At 39.5% G+C, this 20,949-nt stretch overlaps 1 protein-coding gene across 2 annotated transcripts in view; it reads left to right on the top strand.

Annotated features, from left to right (window-relative positions):
- Nucleotides 1-17,485, top strand: part of adck1 (aarF domain containing kinase 1) — a 24,881-nt gene extending 7,396 nt beyond the window's left edge. Inside the window, exons 4-11 of one of the 2 annotated variants that reach the window (XM_058077970.2) lie at nucleotides 5,750-5,953; nucleotides 6,080-6,238; nucleotides 6,854-7,012; nucleotides 9,032-9,148; nucleotides 9,926-10,075; nucleotides 12,907-13,104; nucleotides 16,397-16,590; nucleotides 16,794-17,485. In XM_058077970.2, coding sequence (XP_057933953.2) covers nucleotides 5,750-5,953; nucleotides 6,080-6,238; nucleotides 6,854-7,012; nucleotides 9,032-9,148; nucleotides 9,926-10,075; nucleotides 12,907-13,104; nucleotides 16,397-16,590; nucleotides 16,794-16,953 — 1,341 coding nt within the window. In that variant the 3' untranslated portion in view covers nucleotides 16,954-17,485. The remainder of the gene's footprint in view (nucleotides 1-5,749; nucleotides 5,954-6,079; nucleotides 6,239-6,853; nucleotides 7,013-9,031; nucleotides 9,149-9,925; nucleotides 10,076-12,906; nucleotides 13,105-16,396; nucleotides 16,591-16,793) is intronic. The other variant, XM_058077972.2, reaches the window with a different exon arrangement.
- Nucleotides 17,486-20,949: the final 3,464 nt, after the last annotated feature.

Genomic DNA, 20,949 nt, shown 5'->3' with positions numbered 1-20,949 from the left:
CCGTTGCAATCTTTGAATTTTTTTTTCACACCAGAGAGGGGAAACTGCATTTATGAAAAGAGTTAAAAGTATCTGACTTTCTGTAAGACAGTGAATGCATCACGGCAGAGCTCCTCCTGGTTGTTGGAACAGGAACATTTCCTACTGCACCTGGTAGTAAGGTTGAAGAATTGATGGATGGATGGATGGATGGATGGATGGCTGGCTGCATGGATGGATGGATGGATGGATGGATGGATGGATGGTGGATGGATGGATGGTGGATGGTGGATGGATGGATGGATGGATGGCTGCATGGATGGATGGATGGCTGCATGGATGGATGGATGGATGGATGGTGGATGGATGGATGATGGCTGCGTGGATGGATGGATGGATGCATGGATGGATGGGTGGATGGTGGATGGATGGATGGATGGCTGGATGGTGGATGGATGGATGGTGGATGGATGGATGGATGGCTGCATGGATGGATGGATGGCTGGATGGTGGATGGATGGATGGTGGATGGATGGATGGATGGCTGCATGGATGGATGGATGGATGGATGGATGGATGGCTGCATGGATGGATGGATGGATGGATGGATGGATGGCTTGAATTTTTTTTCACACCAGAGTGGGGAAACTGCATTCATGAAAAGAGTTAAAAATATCTGACTTTCTGTAAGACCGTGAATGCATCACGGCAGAGCTCCTCCTGGTGGTTGGAACAGGAACATTTCCTACGGCACCTGGTAGTAAGGTTGAAGAAACCATCCCCACTGGTTGGCATCTGGTGGTACCTGGTGGTACCTGGTGGTGCCTGGTGGTCATTGACTGACTGCTGCTGGAGTTTTCTGTCAAACCTTTGCGTTGCCATGACCTGCTGATGTCAAGGTCAAATAGGCTTACCAAGGTCGGACGCAATATGAGATTGTCGGTTTGCTAAAAAATCCACTCGTGACCACAGATCTCCAACCTCATTAGACTATTTTTATATATCTGTTTGCCGGGCCCGCCTTGATATGAAAGTTTAATGTAACGTTTGATATGGATGCTGTATGGTATCATGTACCCAGAAAAAATTATTACGTTTGATTCATGTTCATGTTAAAGGTTAAATAACTGGTAATAGTTATCCTCCCTATCTGTGTGGAAGTGGTAAGTTTTTTATATGGATGCTGTATGGTATCATGTACCCAGAAAAAATTATTACGTTTGATTCATGTTCATGTTAAAGGTTAAATAACTGTTAATAGTTATCCTCCCTATCCGTGTGGAAGTGGTAAGTTTTTTTATATGGATGCTGTATGGTATCATGTACCCAGAAAAAATTATTACGTTTGATTCATGTTCATGTTAAAGGTTAAATAACTGTTAATAGTTATCCTCCCTATCCGTGTGGAAGTGGTAAGTTTTTTTATATGGATGCTGTATGGTATCATGTACCCAGAAAAAATGATTACGTTTGATTCATGTTCATGTTAAAGGTTAAATAACTGTTAATAGTTATCCTCCCTATCCGTGTGGAAGTGGTAAGTTTTTGGCTATTGAAGTTGAAAGGAAATAACTTGAAGGCTACCGTTTAGGTCGCTAGCTCTCTAGTTTGCGAGTTAGCATGTGTCTCGAGACGATGCAGTTGCGCAATATGTTGTAAATAAAAAGAGTATAAATGTGACTATAGTCGTGTTTTGTCAACAACTAAGTGTCGACCAGGAAACAGAATATGCCATAAAACAGAGCTCATGGTGAGGAAACGTGTCCATTATACCTTAAGTGTATTCAGGAGAGTGAACACAGGGGTTCACTTTGCTATGTGACCAGCAGGTGTCGCCATTGGCAGCTTCCTGGTAGGCTCATCTCATCTCCCACAGGACATGAGGGTACTTAGCCTAGATAAAAGGCCATCTTCACTTCTTCTCTCCTTTGAGGAGCAACACAGATTGAAGGCTAGTGGCTGATAATGCTGACCTTGGCAGTCATCTGCAGCGTATTAGTGGGGGGGCGTAAATGTAGAAGCGAATTGAAAGAATGCTTTTTTTGGTAATTTTTTTACTCAGAACACAAATTAGAAAAAATCACAAAAAAAATCACAAATCAGATTAAAATGAACAAAGCATTATTAGAGCCCTGTAGACATGACAAAACACGACTATAGTCACATTTATACTCTTTTTATTTACAACATATTGCGCAACTGCAGGGTCTTGAGACACATGCTAACTCGCAAACTAGAGAGCTAGCGACCTAAACGGTAGCCTTCAAGTTATTTCCTTTCAACTTAAATAGCCAAAAACGTACCACTTCCACACGGATAGGGAGGATAACTATTAACAGTTATTTAACCTTTAACATGAACATGAATCAAACGTAATAATTTTTTCTGAGTACATGATACCATACAGCATCCATATAAAAAACTTACCACTTCCACACAGATAGGGAGGATAACTATTAACAGTTATTTAACCTTTAACATGAACATGAATCAAACGTAATAATTTTTTCTGGGTACATGATACCATACAGCATCCATATAAAAAACTTACCACTTCCACACGGATAGGGAGGATAACTATTAACAGTTATTTAACCTCTAACATGAACATGAATCAAACGTAATAATTTTTTCTGGGTACATGATACCATACAGCATCCATATAAAAAACTTACCACTTCCACACGGATAGGGAGGATAACTATTAACAGTTATTTAACCTTTAACATGAACATGAATCAAACATAATAATTTTTTCTGGGTACATGATACCATACAGCATCCATATAAAAAACTTACCACTTCCACACGGATAGGGAGGATAACTATTAACAGTTATTTAACCTTTAACATGAACATGAATCAAACGTAATAATTTTTTCTGGGTACATGATACCATACAGCATCCATATAAAAAACTTACCACTTCCACACGGATAGGGAGGATAACTATTAACTGTTATTTAACCTTTAACATGAACATGAATCAAACGTAATAATTTTTTCTGGGTACATGATACCATACAGCATCCATATAAAAAACTTACCACTTCCACACGGATAGGGAGGATAACTATTAACAGTTATTTAACCTTTAACATGAACATGAATCAAACGTAATAATTTTTTCTGGGTACATGATACCATACAGCAGCCATATAAAAAACTTACCACTTCCACACGGATAGGGAGGATAACTATTAACAGTTATTTAACCTTTAACATGAACATGAATCAAACGTAATAATTTTTTCTGGGTACATGATACCATACAGCATCCATATAAAAAACTTACCACTTCCACACGGATAGGGAGGATAACTATTAACAGTTATTTAACCTTTAACATGAACATGAATCAAACGTAATAATTTTTTCTGGGTACATGATACCATACAGCATCCATATCAAACTTGCGCGGGCCGCACTAACATTAAACTTTCATTTCAAGGCGGGGGCCTCAAACTAGTGACCGCGTGTTTGAGACCCCTGGTGTAAACAATCGAGAAAAACTGTATTATAAAGGAAAAACATATATATATATATATATATATATATATATATATATATATATTTACATTGCCTTTGACTTCAACCATGACCAACCGAGGCCTATTGACCAGGCAGGTTCAACCATGCATACAAACACAAGCCCACTCACCGCGCCCCTCTTTGTTTTCGGCATCTTGATGAGCCTCAGTGAGCCCAGTAACGAGCTAATCATGAGCATCCTAATAATAAATGGGGCCTTTTTCATAGGCCACTAATCCCATTCTTTAAATCCTGGTGTTGCAGCAGAAATCAATTACTGCATCTGGGCTCTCGATATAGCAGCAGCTGTCCAGCATCACAACGTCATCCCATCAGTGAGTCCTCCAATACAAGAAGTCATAATTAAATATTCTAGTTTGTAATTGGCTCCACTTATTATCTTATTGTACCATCTTTTTGTTTGTAGTTTGTTGTATTATTGCTTTGTTTTGTCAAATTATTCATGACATATTCTGCTGCTACTGCTCCCTCGTTGTCCACATTTGACCCGTTTTTGGGATTATGGTTTGGACTGTCTTCAAAATTTTACGTAAAAAAAAAAAAAAACAACACAAAATAGGCTTAAAATCTTTTTTACGGTATTGTGGCTAAATAAAAAAAAGATTTACATTACAAGAAATATTTGTGACTTGGCACAAAATATCTTAAAGGTAGCTTTCAAAATATGTAAAAAAAACAGGGGGGTCCACCCTGGACTGGTGGCCAGCCAATCACAGGGCACATATAGACAAACAACCATTCACACTCACATTCATACCTATGGACAATTTGCAGTGGCCAATTAACCTAGCATGTTTTTGGAATGTGGGAGGAAACCGGAGTACTCGGAGAAAACCCACGCATGCACGGGGAGAACATGCAAACTCCACACGGAGATGGTCGAGGGTGGAATTGAACCTTGGTCTCCTAGCTGTGAGGTCTGCGCGCTAGCCACTCGACCACCGTGTATTCAAACAAATTTTCCCAAACTCTGGAAAATACTACGCCAATCTTTTTACAAATGCTTTTGTTGTTTGTTTTGAAAAAAAACGACCTTACCTGAATGCACCATAACCATGAATTGAATCTTTCACAATACTTTTGTAGATAATATATCGTTATGTACGTTTTTTTGTGTGGTAACTGGTGGTTTGCACCGAGCAGAGCATCTGTTCTGGAATCGGATATTTGAGATTTGATGAGATTCGCGTCTTATACGATAATCTCTGGTTTGTCGTGGTTAATCGGTTCCAGACCCGACCATGAAAAGTCAATTTCCAAGTCGGATTCATTCTTTAATTAGAGGAATATATTTGTAGTTGGAGTACAGAAAACCTGTTTTTAACATTATTAGCGCCTTCTAGAAATCAAATAACACCCCTATAATTATCTTTACTCTCATATGACCCAATATAGTCCATATTACAAAAGAAAATCATCCACATAAGACATTAAAGATGATTAAAGGTACATAACCTATGTGTTGTTAGTATAGACGTAGACAGGAAGTGATGTCGGTGGTTCAGAGTTGAGTTGTAACTGGATTAGTTGCCCGTGTTATTACTATGTACTATGATTATTTTATTATTGTGCCTGCTGGGAGTTAATTCAAACCTGCAATAAAAGCCTTTTGTTGTGGCAGTCAATTCTGACACAAGCATGTTTCACGTGCTGACCCCTAGTGGCCGGTGCACAATACTGCATATCACAAAATGTGATACTACTCCCATAAAAATGATGGACTTTATATAAGCAACCAAACTTAGAAAATCAGCAGGGGATTCAATATATATTTACATTTCACAACATTATGAGCAGGCTGCACGGCGGTCGAGTGGTTAGCACGCAGGCCTCACAGCTAGGAGACATCGACCGTCTTCTTTCTAAAGGTCAAAATGTAGCGGCACATCTTGTATAAATAAGAGTAACAAAAATAATAACAAATATTCTTTGTTATTATGGACGAGTGGTTTGCATGCAGGCCTCACAGCTAGGAGACCCAAGTTCAATTCCACCCTCGGCCATCTCTGTGGTACTCCGGTTTCCTCCCACGTTCCAAAAACATGCTAGGTTAATTAGCGACTCCAAATTGTGCATAGGTATGAATTTGAGTGTGAATGGTTGTTTGTCTATATGTGCCCTGTGATTGGCTGGCCACCAGTCCAGGGTGTACCCAGTTATCGTAGGACCCCCCCCCCTCACTGTGAGATCTTCATTTTGTCCTCCCCACCACTGCCAGGTACATCGACGTTCGGCAGAGCGTCTTCGAGATCTGTGCTGTGCCAATCGGGGTACCTTCATCAAGGTGGGCCAGCATCTGGGCGCTCTAGATTATCTCCTCCCGGAGGAGTACACGACCACGCTAAAAGTCCTCCATAGCCAGGCTCCTCAGAGCAGCAAGGAGGAGATCCAGCAGGTTATTCGAGAAGACCTTGGCAAGGAGGTGAGTCCATCTTCCATGGCTAAGACTCCAGGAGGTCTGATTTCCTCGGAACTGGAGTCGCATGGGAATACCATCGGCGGTGTGTGTTCACTGTTTCTCTTCCCGTGTCTTGGCGTTGTGTTGCAGCTGTCAGAGTTATTCGTCTTCTTTGACGAGAAGCCGCAGGGAGCCGCCTCGTTAGCCCAGGTCCATAAAGCAGTGCTGCATGATGGGAGGACAGTGGCTGTGAAGGTCCAACACCCCAAAGTACAAAGACAAAGCTCCAAAGACATTTTGGTGATGGAGGTAAGGTACAGTTGTGGTCACACTTTAGCATTTTAGTGCACATGTTCAACTTTATTTGGGACTTTTGCATAGCACAGGCTAAACATTATATAGCATTTCAGTATGTGGAATCAAACTATGGAATGGATTGAGTAAGGAAATCAAACAATGCACAACGATGAGCCAATTCAAGAAACAATACAAGCAGTTGATGTAATAAATAAATAAAAAATACATATAAAAAAATTTCAAAAAAAAAAAAAATTCAAAAAAATGCAAAAATTTTTCAAATAAATTAAAAAAAAACTTAAACTATATTAGGAAAGCAGGAAGTGAACAAATGTAACAGTTAGTGATTGTAAAAGTACCAGATGGAGGGGTAGGATTTAATAAGCTTTGCTTCTTCCTACTCCTTTTGGACATGTGGAACTGGGAACTGTGGGATGCACTCAATTGGAATCTGATGCATGTTCAAATGAAATTAAACCATTACCATTACCATTACCATTACCATTACCATTACCATGAATTCCAAGATGATATACCCAAAGTCAGCGCAATTTAGCGTAAACTATGCTTAATAATGAGCTGCGGTAATATAAAACGACAATGCACGCTCTGCTTTATGCTGTGAAGGTGTTGGTCAGAGCCGTCCACTGGCTCTTCCCAGACTTCGCCTTCATGTGGTTGGTGGAAGAGGCCAAGAAAAACATGCCGCTAGAGCTGGACTTCCTGAATGAAGGCCACAACGCAGAGACGGTATCAAATATGCTGACCCACTTCCCCTTCCTCAAGGTAATTAAGCTGCATTCAATTAATTGCTGGTGTACGCTAATTCCAATGTTGTGGTGGTAGACATTTTCGAAACTATAGGAATGACATGTCTTTTAGGGTGACAAAAATAGGCTTTTTTACGGTATTGTGGCTAAATAGCAAGATATCTAAAAAAAAAAAAAAAAAAAGACCAAATATTCGTAACTTGTCAAAATATATCTTAAAGCAGGGGTCTCAAACTTGCGGCCCGCGGGCCAAATGCGGTCCGTGAGACGCTAGTTTGAGGCCCCCACCTTGATACCAAAGTTTAATATTGAAACGACAGCTTAAAGCTGTGTGCACAACGGACACAATTGACATGATTTTGCCCCGCCCATAGTGTTACCCCGCCCTGTTTTGCTTTGGATTAGCAATGAAGCTAAAGGCTTATGACGCTGGGTACAAATAAATGCAGGAAATGATTTGAAGATAAAGCATCTCATTAAACATGTTGTTAAAGTTACCACGCTGCTCCCAGATGGAACTGATGCTAACATGCTAACTTGCTAATTGGGTACAATTATTACGTTTCATTAATGTTCATGTTAAAGGTAAATAACTTAATACTGTTCATTTCAATCTGAAAAAAAAATTCTCTACCAACTGTATGTGGTTTCATATGTTTTTATTTGCTGTTTTATTATTATTTTACTTATTTATTACTGATTGATTGATGTATTGTCTTTATTCTTAATTTGTTGTTTTTTTTTTATCTTATTTTGTGTATAGAAAAATAAAAATGAAGATATTTGAGAACAGTGGAATGTTTTATCAGATATTTTGGTGTGGAAAACCGTAACCAAAATACTGAAAAAGTGTAGGGTATAGCAGAAGCAAAAGCATTGAAGATAGTTTTTTTATTGATTTTTTTCCAGTTTTTAATAAATGTGTTTTGGGTTTTTTTTGAAAACCTGATGCGGCCCGGCTTCACCCAGAACCTACCTCTGGTGGCCCCCAGGTAAATTGAGTTTGAGACCCCTGTCTTAAAGGTAGCTTTTAAAGATTTTTTTTCCCAAAATATGTTAAAAAACTGTATTCAAACAAATTTTCCCAAACTTTGGAAAATACAAAAAATTTTTGTTGTTGGTATTTTCATAAAAAATTAGCGCCTTCTAGAAATCAAATAACACCCCTATAATTATCTTTACTCTCATATGACCCAATATAGTCCATATTACAAAAGAAAATCATCCACATAAGACATTAAAGATGATTAAAGGTACATAACCTATGTGTTGTTAGTATAGACGTAGACAGGAAGTGATGTCAGTGGTTCAGAGTTGAGTTGTAACTGGATTAGTTGCCCGTGTTATTACTATGTACTATGATTATTTTATTATTGTGCCTGCTGGGAGTTAATTCAAACCTGCAATAAAAGCCTTTTGTTGTGGCAATCAAATCTGTCACAAGCATGTTTCACGTGCTGACCCCTTTGAAACTATAGGAATGACATGTACAGTAAACCTCGGATATATCGGACTCGGATATATCGGAAATTCGCTCACAACGGACAGATAAAAAAGAACCGATTTTTTTGTAATGCATTTCCAATAAAAATTCAATCCCCCTCGGGGAGTGATTCCCCCTCGTAAAAAGATAACATAAATTAGATTAATTGAAATCCATCAGTCTGGAAAAGGTTGCAAAACCATTTGTAAAGCTTTAGGACTCCAGCAGACCACAGTGAGAGCCGTTACCCACAAATGCCGAAAACATAAAAGAGTGGTGAACCTTCCCAGAAGTGACCGGTCAACCAAAATCACCGACTCCCAAGAGGTCACAAAAGACCCCACAACACCATGCAAAGACCTGCAGTCCTCACTTCATGACTCCACCATCAGAAAGAAATAGCAGAGTTCCAAGATGAAAAGCACTTTAGAACAAGAGCGTCGTCTAAATGTTTGGAACATTTAAGTGTGACAATCACGCACAACAATAAGAAATCAAGAAAGGGGCAAATACTCGTTCACACTACTGTACACATTATGATTTTCTTTTCAGGTTCCTGTGATCCACTGGGACCTGTCCACTAAGAGGATTCTGACCATGGAGTTTGCTGAGGGAGGGCAGGTCAACGATAGAGAGTACATGAACGCCCACGGCATCGATGTCAATGAGGTAACGTGAGCGGGGTCGCTGACTGCTGAGTGAGAAACTCATTAATTTTGCTACATCGTCATATATCGTCATACAATTATAGGTTTGAAAAAAAAAAAAACAACAAAATTTTCCCATAATCCACTGCGTCTGAGTAACGCATTCATTGGGCTGCTGCGATGACATCAGCCTCCCATTGGGATCTGGGTTCTGTGGCTTCCTCTGGTGGACAGAGGCAGCATTGCAGCTTCCATCCACCATTTGTCCTCTAATGAACTGTTATTCTTGCAGTAATGCATTATGGGTAGATGTTAAAAAAGCTGCTGTTCCTTATTTTAAACTTGTATTGGTATTTGTAATGTATATTTAGGTACTTTTAAGTGTTAAGTTGCTGTGTGATGTTCAATGTTGTTTTTTAAGACGACACCGTGAGTCAGACTGTTATGGGTTGGCAAGCTCATGGTAAGTTTTTTTCATAGTTCCTGATTGGCCCCTAGTTGGGCCCCATGGACTTGCGTCCCACAATACGTCCTTTTAGTGTAGCTTGTACTGAATATGAACAAACCTGTAGAAATAAATGAGCCTGGTTGCAGGGACGTCAATTACTCCTTCTTGAGTCTCAGGTTGTCGTGACAACCACACAGAAACACAGAAAATAAGCAAGCACCTTAAAACCGCGGTCTATAATCCTGCAATCTGGGACCATTCCTAGTCGTCATAGTTAAATCTGCAGGATTAGTACGTTTCAGTGTTTTTTGGTTTGTACTTCCTTAACGTGTTTCGCAATGTCTTTTTCAGATTTCACAAAACCTGGGCAAAATATACAGCGAAATGATCTTCATACACGGATTTGTACACTGCGACCCCCACCCTGGAAATGTGTTGGTTCGAAAATGTCCCAAAAGCAAGAAAGCAGAGATTGTTCTACTTGACCACGGCCTTTATCAGGTTAGGAATCTTCACGCCGGGAAAGGAAAACTAAGTGGTGGTTCAGAGTTGAGTTGTAACTGGATTAGTTGCCCGTGTTATTACTATGTACTATGATTATTTTATTATTTTGCATGCTGGGAGTTAATTCAAACCTGCAATAAAAGCCTTTTGTTGTGGCAATCAAATCTGTCACAAGCATGTTTCACGTGCTGACCCCTTTGAAACTATAGGAATGACATGTACAGTAAACCTCGGATATATCGGACTCGGATATATCGGAAATTCGCTCACAACGGACAGATAAAAAAGAACCGATTTTTCTGTAATGCATTTCCAATAAAAATTCATTGCATATATCGGATTTTTTATCACGGATTTTGTTGCCAGGTACATTGGAAACATAGTCAAGGAAGTGCCTTTTTATAACAGATAAAATCCGATTTACGCATATACCGGATATAAATCCGATATATGCGTAAAACGGAAAACTAAGTCCATTTTTCATGCACCGCGTGAAGCCTTGAGTAAACCAATGATCAGAAATTGGGATCCGCATAAAAATACCTGGCTTTTGCGCGCACGTACACAGACAAACGGACGTATTTATTAGAGCCTCGGCAGACTAAAAGCTTTTTGATCAACAGCTCGTTGGATGTTCTTAGCAGAGTGCAGGGTGCCGTGTTCAAATTGAACTTGGCCGATGTGTACTCTGGGGGTACACAACACGCAGATGAATGCTTTTTGCTTGGGAGCATTCATTAACTAACGTTGGCTAACTGAGACAGACATTCAAAGGTTGTTTCTATCCACGTTGTTGTTCCTAGCCAGCATGCCAACGGCGGCCATTATTCGGAATGACTTTTTTATTTCAGATAAACGCACACAGCTTTTATTGTTTATTGTCAAATCTTACACATCTCTGTCAAAATGTGGGATGTCATGTTGTGGTAAGGAATGATAATGAATATACAGTGGGGCGGCACGGCGGATGAGGGTCTCAAACTCAATTTACCTGGGGGCCACTGGAGCTAGGGTCTGGGCGAGGCTGGGCCGCATCAGGTTTTCCAAAAAAAAACAACAAAAAACGCATTTATTAAAAACAGAAAAAATGAATGAACTTTGCTTTTGATTTTCTACAAGAAAAACTGTACTCCAACCACTGTTCTCAAATATCTTAATTTTTATTTTTCTTCACAAAATAAGATGAAAAATAAATAAACAAATCAAGAATAAAGAAAATCAATCAGTAATAAATAAATATAATAATAATAATAATAATAAAAAGTTAAGAAAGCACATATAGTTGGTGGGTAGACAAATGATATTTTTCAGATTAAAATGAACAAAGCATTATTAGAGCCCTGTAGACATGACAAAACACGACTATAGTCACATTTATACTCTTTTTATTTACAACATATTGCGCAACTGCAGGGTCTTGACTCACATGCTAACTCGCAAACTAGAGCGCTAGCGACCTAAACGGTAGCCTCCAAGTTATTTCCTTTCAACTTAAATAGCCAAAAACTTACCACTTCCACACGGATAGTGAGGATAACTATTAACAGTTATTTAACCTTTAACATGAACATGAATCAAACATAATAATTTTTTCTGGGTACATGATACCATACAGCATCCATATAAAAAACTTACCACTTCCACACGGATAGGGAGGATAACTATTAACAGTTATTTAACCTTTAACATGAACATGAATCAAACGTAATAATTTTTTCTGGGTACATGATACCATACAGCATCCATATAAAAAACTTACCACTTCCACACGGATAGGGAGGATAACTATTAACTGTTATTTAACCTTTAACATGAACATGAATCAAACGTAATAATTTTTTCTGGGTACATGATACCATACAGCATCCATATAAAAAACTTACCACTTCCACACGGATAGGGAGGATAACTATTAACTGTTATTTAACCTTTAACATGAACATGAATCAAACGTAATAATTTTTTCTGGGTACATGATACCATACAGCATCCATATAAAAAACTTACCACTTCCACACGGATAGGGAGGATAACTATTAACAGTTATTTAACCTTTAACATGAACATGAATCAAACGTAATATTTTTTTCTGGGTACATGATACCATACAGCATCCATATAAAAAACTTACCACTTCCACACGGATAGGGAGGATAACTATTAACAGTTATTTAACATGAACATGAATCAAACGTAATAATTTTTTCTGGGTACATGATACCATACAGCATCCATATAAAAAACTTACCACTTCCACACGGATAGGGAGGATAACTATTAACAGTTATTTAACCTTTAACATGAACATGAATCAAACGTAATAATTTTTTCTGGGTACATGATACCATACAGCATCCATATCAAACTTGCGCGGGCCGCACTAACATTAAACTTTCATATCAAGACGGGGGCCTCAAACTAGTGTCCTGTGGGCCACATTTGGCCCGCGGGCCGCATGTTTGAGACCCCTGTTCTAAACTTAAGAAAATGTTTGAAATGGAATGGGGAAGAAGGACAGTGGAAGCAAAAATGTACCACTTCCACACTGAATGAGAGGGAAACTTTTTTTTTTCCCCCACTCGATGTCCGCCATGGCACTAGTGTCCTGCGGGCCACATCTGGCACTCAATGACACTCAATATTCAGATATCATCTTGGCTTGTCGTCAAAGATCACTACAGGTTGGTTTTACATGGACCCAGTGGGAAGGATTCATCATGAAGATCCCGAGGTTCCACTGTCCCTGGTTCACTTCCATCAAATACAAATAAATGCAAATGTGTTTGCCGTCATTGAATAAAAAATTCCCACTGCTCTTTTGTGCCCAGGTGCTACAACCAGACTTCCGGATGAACTACTGCCGGCTATGGCAGGCACTGATCAGCGGAGACATGCCTGGGGTGGAGCGCTACAGCCGCAAACTTGGAGCTGGAGATCTCTACCCACTCTTTGCTTGCGTACTCACTGCTCGCTCATGGACCGCCGTCAACTCTGGCATCGGCTCTGTCCCCGTCACACCCTCTGAGGTAGGATATCTACGTATGTGCGTATATTGGTCGGAACGTGAACGAGCACAGCGGTAACGCCACAAACTCCAGCCAAATATACAAATTCAATACTTATTGCAAAGAGGCATTACATTGAAATGATGTCCATCAGCTGATTAAAAAAAACAAAAGCAGTGCTTTACATTAAAAACAAAAATGACTTACCCATGAGGACAAGCGAGGAAAAAAAATGGTGGATGGAAGCTGCAGTGCTGCCTCTGTCCACCAGAGGAAGCCACAGAACCCAGATCCCAATGGGAGGCTGATGTCATTGCAGCATCCCAATAATGCGTTACTTGTTTTTTTACACAGTCTGTGTTTTACCAACACCCAACAAGAACCGCTTTTAAAAAAAACTCTTATGCAGTATGGCATGCCAAAGTGCACTTGCCCGACGGGAATATCACTGATTGGATTTACTTGCCCCGGGCTATCGGTACATCGTTATTGTCGAGCCCTGTCATCTTAAAAAACAACATTGAACGAATCACACAGCAACTTAACACTCAAAAGTACCTAGAAAATATACATTACAAATACCAATACGGGTTTAAAATCAGGAACATCTACCCATAATGCATTACTGCCAGAATAACAGTTCATTAGAGGACAAATGGTGGATGGAAGCTGCAATGCTGCTTCTGTCCACCAGAGGAAGCCACAGAACCCAGATCCCAATGGGAGGCTGATGTCATTGCAGCATCCCAATGAATGCGTTACTTGTTTTTTTAATTACCACCGGAATTACACAGTCCGTGTTTTCCCAACACCCAACAAGAACCGCTTTAAAAAAAACTCTTAGCAGTATTGCATGCCAAAGTGCACTTATAATATTAATTAATTAATTAATTAATCGATTAATATCACTGATTGGATTTACTTGCCCGAATTTTGTTTTAACTTAACCAGTGTGTCTTCCATCAACAATTGCAGCCAATGTCCAGTATCACAGTCAATGAACACATAGGAAGATTCCTGCATCCCCGCATAGGATAAAATATCCTGGAAAACTGGTATCATTCCCATCAGTGTACTGATAATGTTGGGTTCTCCTGGAAAGCCATCTTCCCTGAGAGAAAGCCGCCCCCCAACAAAGGAGCTGAGATCAGTTTGGTGATGAAACGAAATGCCTTATGACTCAGACATTATTTGACTCTTTGTCATCTGCCTCTGCCCACTATTCCCTCATGTCCCGCTCGTGGAATAACCCAGATGACTCTCTTTTACGCCAGGGAAAAAATTAAATGGCTCCCACCGATTTCTCCTCCCACTGACTGCATTCCTTTTGCCTTTAGCGCTGCCTATTATTGCTGCACTTGCTATACAATGTGTCCTTATTGAAGCTTTCACATGCAAATGAGAATGGCTCTATGTTCTGCTGACAGCTGTGAGGCTCGCTATGTAACCTCCTATAATTGCTACTAATTGTTATTCCCCAAGAAGGACTGAAGCACAGCGCTTGGGAATATCCAAACTGCTGCTTTTCCAACTGGGATGTTTCTCTTCAGCGTATTTCATTCTGTGATATTGTGTTTTTGTTGGTCGCTTTTGTTGGTCGGTCGCTGTACCGGACCGTCGTGGTGAAAGCTGTCAATTTACCCCCGCATCTATGTTCCCAGTTGAGGTGGCTCGGGCATCTAGTCCGGATGCCTCCCGAACGCCTCCCTGGTGATTTGTTCCGGGCATGCCCAGTCGGGAAAAGGCCCTAGAACTAGACCTAGAACAGGCTGGAGGGATTATGTCTCACAGCTGGCCTGGGAACGCCTTGGAGGAGGTGGCCGGGGATCGGAAAGTCTGTGCTTCCCTACTAAGACTGCTGCCCCCTGCGACCCGGACCCGGATAAGCGGAGTAAAATGGATGGATGGTATGTCTTGTATTGACATACGACGGCCGTAACGGGAAGCCACAATCACCGTTCGGGATGCTCCTCGGTTTGGTTAATTTTGGGTCCCGGAAGGAAACAGCATAACAGCTGAAATAAATTTCCAAAAGTGATGACTGCTAGCAGCTAACTCTTCAATAAATACACATCTAAAATAAAAATACATTCAGATTCAATGGTGCAGTGATAACCTAGGATACAATCCATATCTTGGTATTCTAGTGTTATCCACAGCCATTTTCGGCCATTTTGGCCCATTTTGACTACTTTCTGCAGGCAGACAGAATATTTATGTGTTTATATTTATTGTCTTGCTGGGCTCTATAAACATGTAATCTGCCAAAAGAAAGATTAGACTCCTGTCTTTCATCTGAAAAAAAAAAAAAATGTTTTTCTACCTTTTAGTAATCAGCTGTAGAACAGAGGTAAATTTCATGAAAATATCAGTTTCCGACTAAAAAAGGGAGTAAAATATTTTTTTTTTTAAAGATACATTTCAAGCAAGACTTTTACTTTGATAGAAATTTTTTTGCTTTTGTGACCGTTCAAATATCGAAACAAGAATACCACAACACCAAACACCAACATTAAACATTTAAAATCAGGTTTTCCAAAAAAAAAAAAAAAAAAAAACGCATTTATCAAAAACGGAAAAATTAATAAACTTTGCTTTGGTTCCGATTTTCTACAATAAATAAAACATTTCACTGTTCTCAAATATCTTACTTTTTGTTTTCCACACAAAATAAGATGAAAAATAAATAAACAAATCAAGAATAAAGAAAATCAATCAATCAATAGCCAAAAACTTACCACTTCCACACGGATAGGGAGGATAACTATTAACAGTTATTTAACCTTTAACATGAACATTAATCAAAACGTAATAATTTTTTCTGGGTACATGATACCATACAGCATCCATATCAAACATTAAACTTTCATATCAAGGCGGGGGCCTCAAAATAGTGTCCTGTGGGCCACATTTGGCCCGCGGGCCGCGTGTTTGAGACCCCTGTTCTAAACTTAAGAAAATGTTTGAAATGGAATGGGGAAGAAGGACAGTGGAAGCAAAAACGTACCACTTCCACACTGAATGAGAGGGAAACTTTTTTTTTTTTCCCCACTCGATGTCCGCCATGGCACGTTGGCTTGGCTCTGCCGGGTCTGTAGCTAGTCTCCATGCCGTTTAAAAGGTGTAATATAACATCACAGATGCCTAGCGACCAGAGTACTGCATATCCGAGGTATAACCTGGTACCACTGGTTTTCATTGCTTTTCACTGATTTTCGGCTTGAGCCCTTTTTTACATATTCTAAAACCTGATGAAGTCAGAAGACGCCTAACAGACCACCGTGTTAGCAAGCAATGTCTGCTGTCTTGACAGGATGTTGAAATCCGCACCAACGCGGCTCTTTACCTGCCCCAGATCAGCGATCTCTTGAACAGAGTTCCTCGGCAGATGTTGCTGTTGCTGAAGACCAACGACCTGCTGAGAGGAATCGAAACCACCCTACAGACCAGAGCCTCGTCTTCGTCCTTCATCAACATGTCACGCTGCTGCATACGTGCATTGGCCAGGTATAAAAGCTTGTGTTGTTCTTGGTACTTTTCCATTGGAATCAATGCCATTTTCCACTTTACCATGTTGGCACTTCTGCAGTTGTAGGAAAGGGTCCTCTTGTTTATTTCACACAACACTTACATAGACCTCATGAACAATAACAATGACGTGGATTTCCAGAATTCGGTCCCTATCTGGTCTTCTCTGCTTTGACTGACAGGCACAAGAGGAGTAAGACTCGGTCCAGGAAGGAACTTCTGCAGATCACACTGGTAGAGTCCTTCAACCTCTGGAGACTCGGCATGTATGAATTGTTTCTGTGGTTGAAGAGTTCACTGTTGGGACGGGGGCTTTCTACTCTGCATGCATTTCTTCACTGAGACATGATGACACCATGCTGGAACGCTAAGCGCCCGGCCGTTATGTGCTCATGAAGGATTGTCTTAACGATAACGACATATCTGTCTGCTTTTGCCAAAGCATCCCATGTGGAGTTCAACCATCATACTTGTTACTGTTTGTTACTGTATGCCATGAATGAAGACACGCAACACATTCTACAAAGGAAATCTATTTTAAAAACAGCAAAATTAAATCAATATCTACATATATCACAATGCCCCAAATCGAATCAAATTGTATTAAAAAAATCGTGAGATTAATTGATGCATCGAAAAACTATTTTCTAGATTAATCGATTACAAAAATAATGGTTTGACCCAGCCCTGATCACTGGGTGTCGGTAATGTTACTGCCATGTTTGGTGAGACACACAAGCACCAAGATTTCTTTGCCACAACAACAGGCTTTTATTGCAGGTTTGAATCTCACAACAGGCACAATAATAATAATATATTTAAAAAAAAACACTGTTGCGGCCACTGAAATTCAATTCTGAATCCTGGGTGCCACTTCTTCAACCCCCCACCCCCCCCCCCACCCCCACCAAACTCCCTGAGCACAGCAACACACCACTAGTCAGGATGGGACGACTCGTCGACATCATCGATGACAAAATCAAATCAAATTGTATTAAAAAAAAATTAGATTAATTGATGCATCGAAAAACTATTTTCTAGATTAATCGATTACAAAAATAATGGTTTGACCCAGCCCTGGTCACTGGGTGTCGGTAATGTTACTGCCATGTTTGGTGAGACACACGAGCACCAAGATTTCCTTGCCACAACAACAGGCTTTTATTGCAGGTTTGAATCTCACAACAGGCACAATAATAATAATATATTTAAAAAAAACTGTTGCAGCCACTGAAATTCAATTCTGAATCCCGGGTGCCACTTCTTCAACCCCCCCCCACCCCCACCAAACACCCTGAGCACAGCAACACACCACTAGTCGGGATGGGACGACTCGTCGACGTCATCGATGACAAAATCGAATCAAATTGTATTAAAAAAAAGTTAGATTAATTGATGCATCGAAAAACTATTTTCTAGATTAATCGATTACAAAAATAATGGTTTGACCCAGCCCTGATCACTGGGTGTCGGTAATGTTACTGTGATGTTTGGTGAGACACACAAGCACCAAGATTTCCTTGCCACAACAACAGGCTTTTATTGCAGGTTTGAATCAATAATAATAATATATAATAAAAAACACTGTTGCAGCCACTGAAATTCAATTCTGAATCCCGGGTGTCACTTCGTGTCTGCACCCCCCCCCCCCCCCTGTCGCCCCCCAATCCTCCACCAAACTCCCTGAACACAGCAACATACAGTAGCATGAGTCTTATTTACTGGTATTGTTTCTACTATATTAGGTGATAACTATTATTATTATTATTTTAGAGGGCTCTAATAATGTTAAAAACTGCATTTAGAAGGTTATAAACAGGTGTTCCATTCTCCAACTATGATATGTTGCGAAAACTTCAGGTCGAGGATTTGGTATTACGATAGATGGGGTTCGAAGTAAACATATTTGGCTGTACTGTAGTACTGTATATGTGTAAGGATTTGCTTAAAATACTCGTGTACCTCAGGATGAAGTTGGCATCCAACCACAGTCACATTATGGACCGTGAAAAAGGCTCTGGATTGTTATTATTCATACTTGATCAAATGATTTATTATTATTATTATTATATTTTTACACCGTACTATTAGGTCAGATGCTGTAATCTCAATGTTCATAATGCTCGAGTAGTATTATTGTTGTATTATTTGCATAATGATGATGTTTTTATTAGGGATGCTCTGATCAGGGTTTTATGCTGTCAATTCAATAATTTTTTAAATAGTTCAATAAATACTCCAAATAAATATATTTATGAAATATAAAATTATCCTCATATGCTCATTTGTCATAATATAACAGCATCATTTAACATTTACAATAAAATACTAGGTTGTAAAATAACTAAATAACTAAAACTAAATAACTAAATAATAATATATAATAAATAATATGTATAATAATATAATATATATATAATATAAACATAATAAATAAAATAAGGTAAAATACTAGAGTTGAAGCAAATACTTTCTAACCCATTGGGAGCTACCAGCGACCCCAGCGAGTACGACCGGGATAGAAAATGACAGTGAGCTATTCCAACTCATGTGCCGAGCATAAAGCCGCCCCCACGATGTGTTTAGGGTCATTACATAACCACACGCATGCCCCTTGGAAGTGATATCCATTTCCCCGTGGGACAAAAACGAGCTCCAAACTAACCACATTGATTGTTTCCTTTAAAAACAAAATGTCACTGTTGTAAAAGTCACTTTTGTAGTCCAGAGATGAGAAGCTAGGCATATATTGACAGTTACTATGGTAACCATTATGTCATTATGTGGTCATACGAGGTACGTGGTACAAAAAAAAAAAAAAACCTTAAACTGTATTATGGAAAGCAGGAAGTGAACAAATGTAACAGTTAGTGATTGTAAAAGTACCAAATGGAGGGGTAGGATTTAATAAGCTTTGGTTCTTCCTACTCCTTTCGGACATGTGGAACTGGGAACTGATTATGGGATGCACTCAATTGGAATGACGTTTGTGTAGTCATGACATGAATCGCCATGTCGCCGCTTTTTGCGATCGGCTGTGAAAGGCATTGATCATCATATGCTGATGACGTTTTTACAGAAATTGGCAGATTGATTGGAGCATCCCTGATTTTGATAGCATTCTCAAATAGGTCAAATACTGTAATCTCATTCCACAAGCAGACCAGTTTGTCATATTTGAATTGAAGACATTTGTATTTATTTCATTAACAAATGACTCATTGTTTACACCAGTGATTTTCAACCACTGTTCCACGGCACACTAGTCTACCTTGATCAGGTATCCAATATCACTTTTTATAATTAACATTTATTAATCATCATATGATGTTAATAGTATACATGGCCCCAAATATTCTGATTCACTTTGGTTTATTTGCTCAAACGGAAAGAATCGAACAGGGATGGAATATTCCTTTAACCAATCCGATTGAGGTATCTTGTACCCGCTCAAACGGAAAGTTGTCAGACTACGTTCTTCTTCTTCTGTTGTTTATTGGCGGTTGGCAAGCAGTTTTCGTATGCATTAGCGCCATCTGTGGATGTCCAGTTTTATTAAAAAAGAAAATATATATCTATATAAAACATGTCCTGAGTTTAATTATAAAGAATTAGCAAGAATTTGATCTTTTCCTGTTTAAATTGATCCCGGGTGCGTTCTTTCAGCGCATGCTCAGATATGACGTAACACGCAGATCCAGACGTTCTTCACTTTTAAAAAATGGACGCCAGCAATCGGCATTGGACTAAGCAAAGTTTGTTTTTGATTCAAACTAAATTCCAAGACTGGACAGATGAAAAACTGGCAATACGGAGTTATTCCGACAAGTGGGAGAATAACTCGGGGAAGTCGGTATCACGTGATGTTGATGTTTACGTTTTACTGGGCATGCCCTATTGACTATTGTTTGATTTTCACATGGCGCATGTAGACAAGAGATTGGAATATTCCTTTCCATGGATACCATTGTTTCCCGAAAGGTGATTGGGAAAGAGAAAAAGTGGTGATGTAAAAACATGGCTACTGTGGAGTGTCTGTGGTGTAAAGACTAGCATAGCAATGTAATATTGGTCCGTGTGGCAACACCTGCCTTGTTCCTCCCATAGACTTATTGATGCACGTGTGAGGTCGTGGTGACATTTTGGAACATTTTTGGTTAGTGGTGTGCCACAAGATTTTTACAATGTAAAAAAAAAACGTGCCGTGGCTCAAAAAAGGTTGAAAAACACTGGTTTACACTCCTTCCACTGATATAAAGATTGTGAAATGCTTGTCGCCTCATTAAGTTTGTGTACATGGAATAAATGGATGTTGACCAATTTTCAGACAGCGGTCGA

Source organism: Doryrhamphus excisus, linkage group LG14, assembly GCF_037039965.1.
Source record: "Doryrhamphus excisus strain RoL-2023G ecotype Guam linkage group LG14, RoL_Dexc_Guam_v1.1, whole genome shotgun sequence".
Taxonomy (NCBI): Eukaryota; Metazoa; Chordata; class Actinopteri; order Syngnathiformes; family Syngnathidae; genus Doryrhamphus; species Doryrhamphus excisus.
Note: the sequence above shows the minus strand (reverse complement) of the source record. Positions and strands in the feature narration are given on the sequence as shown.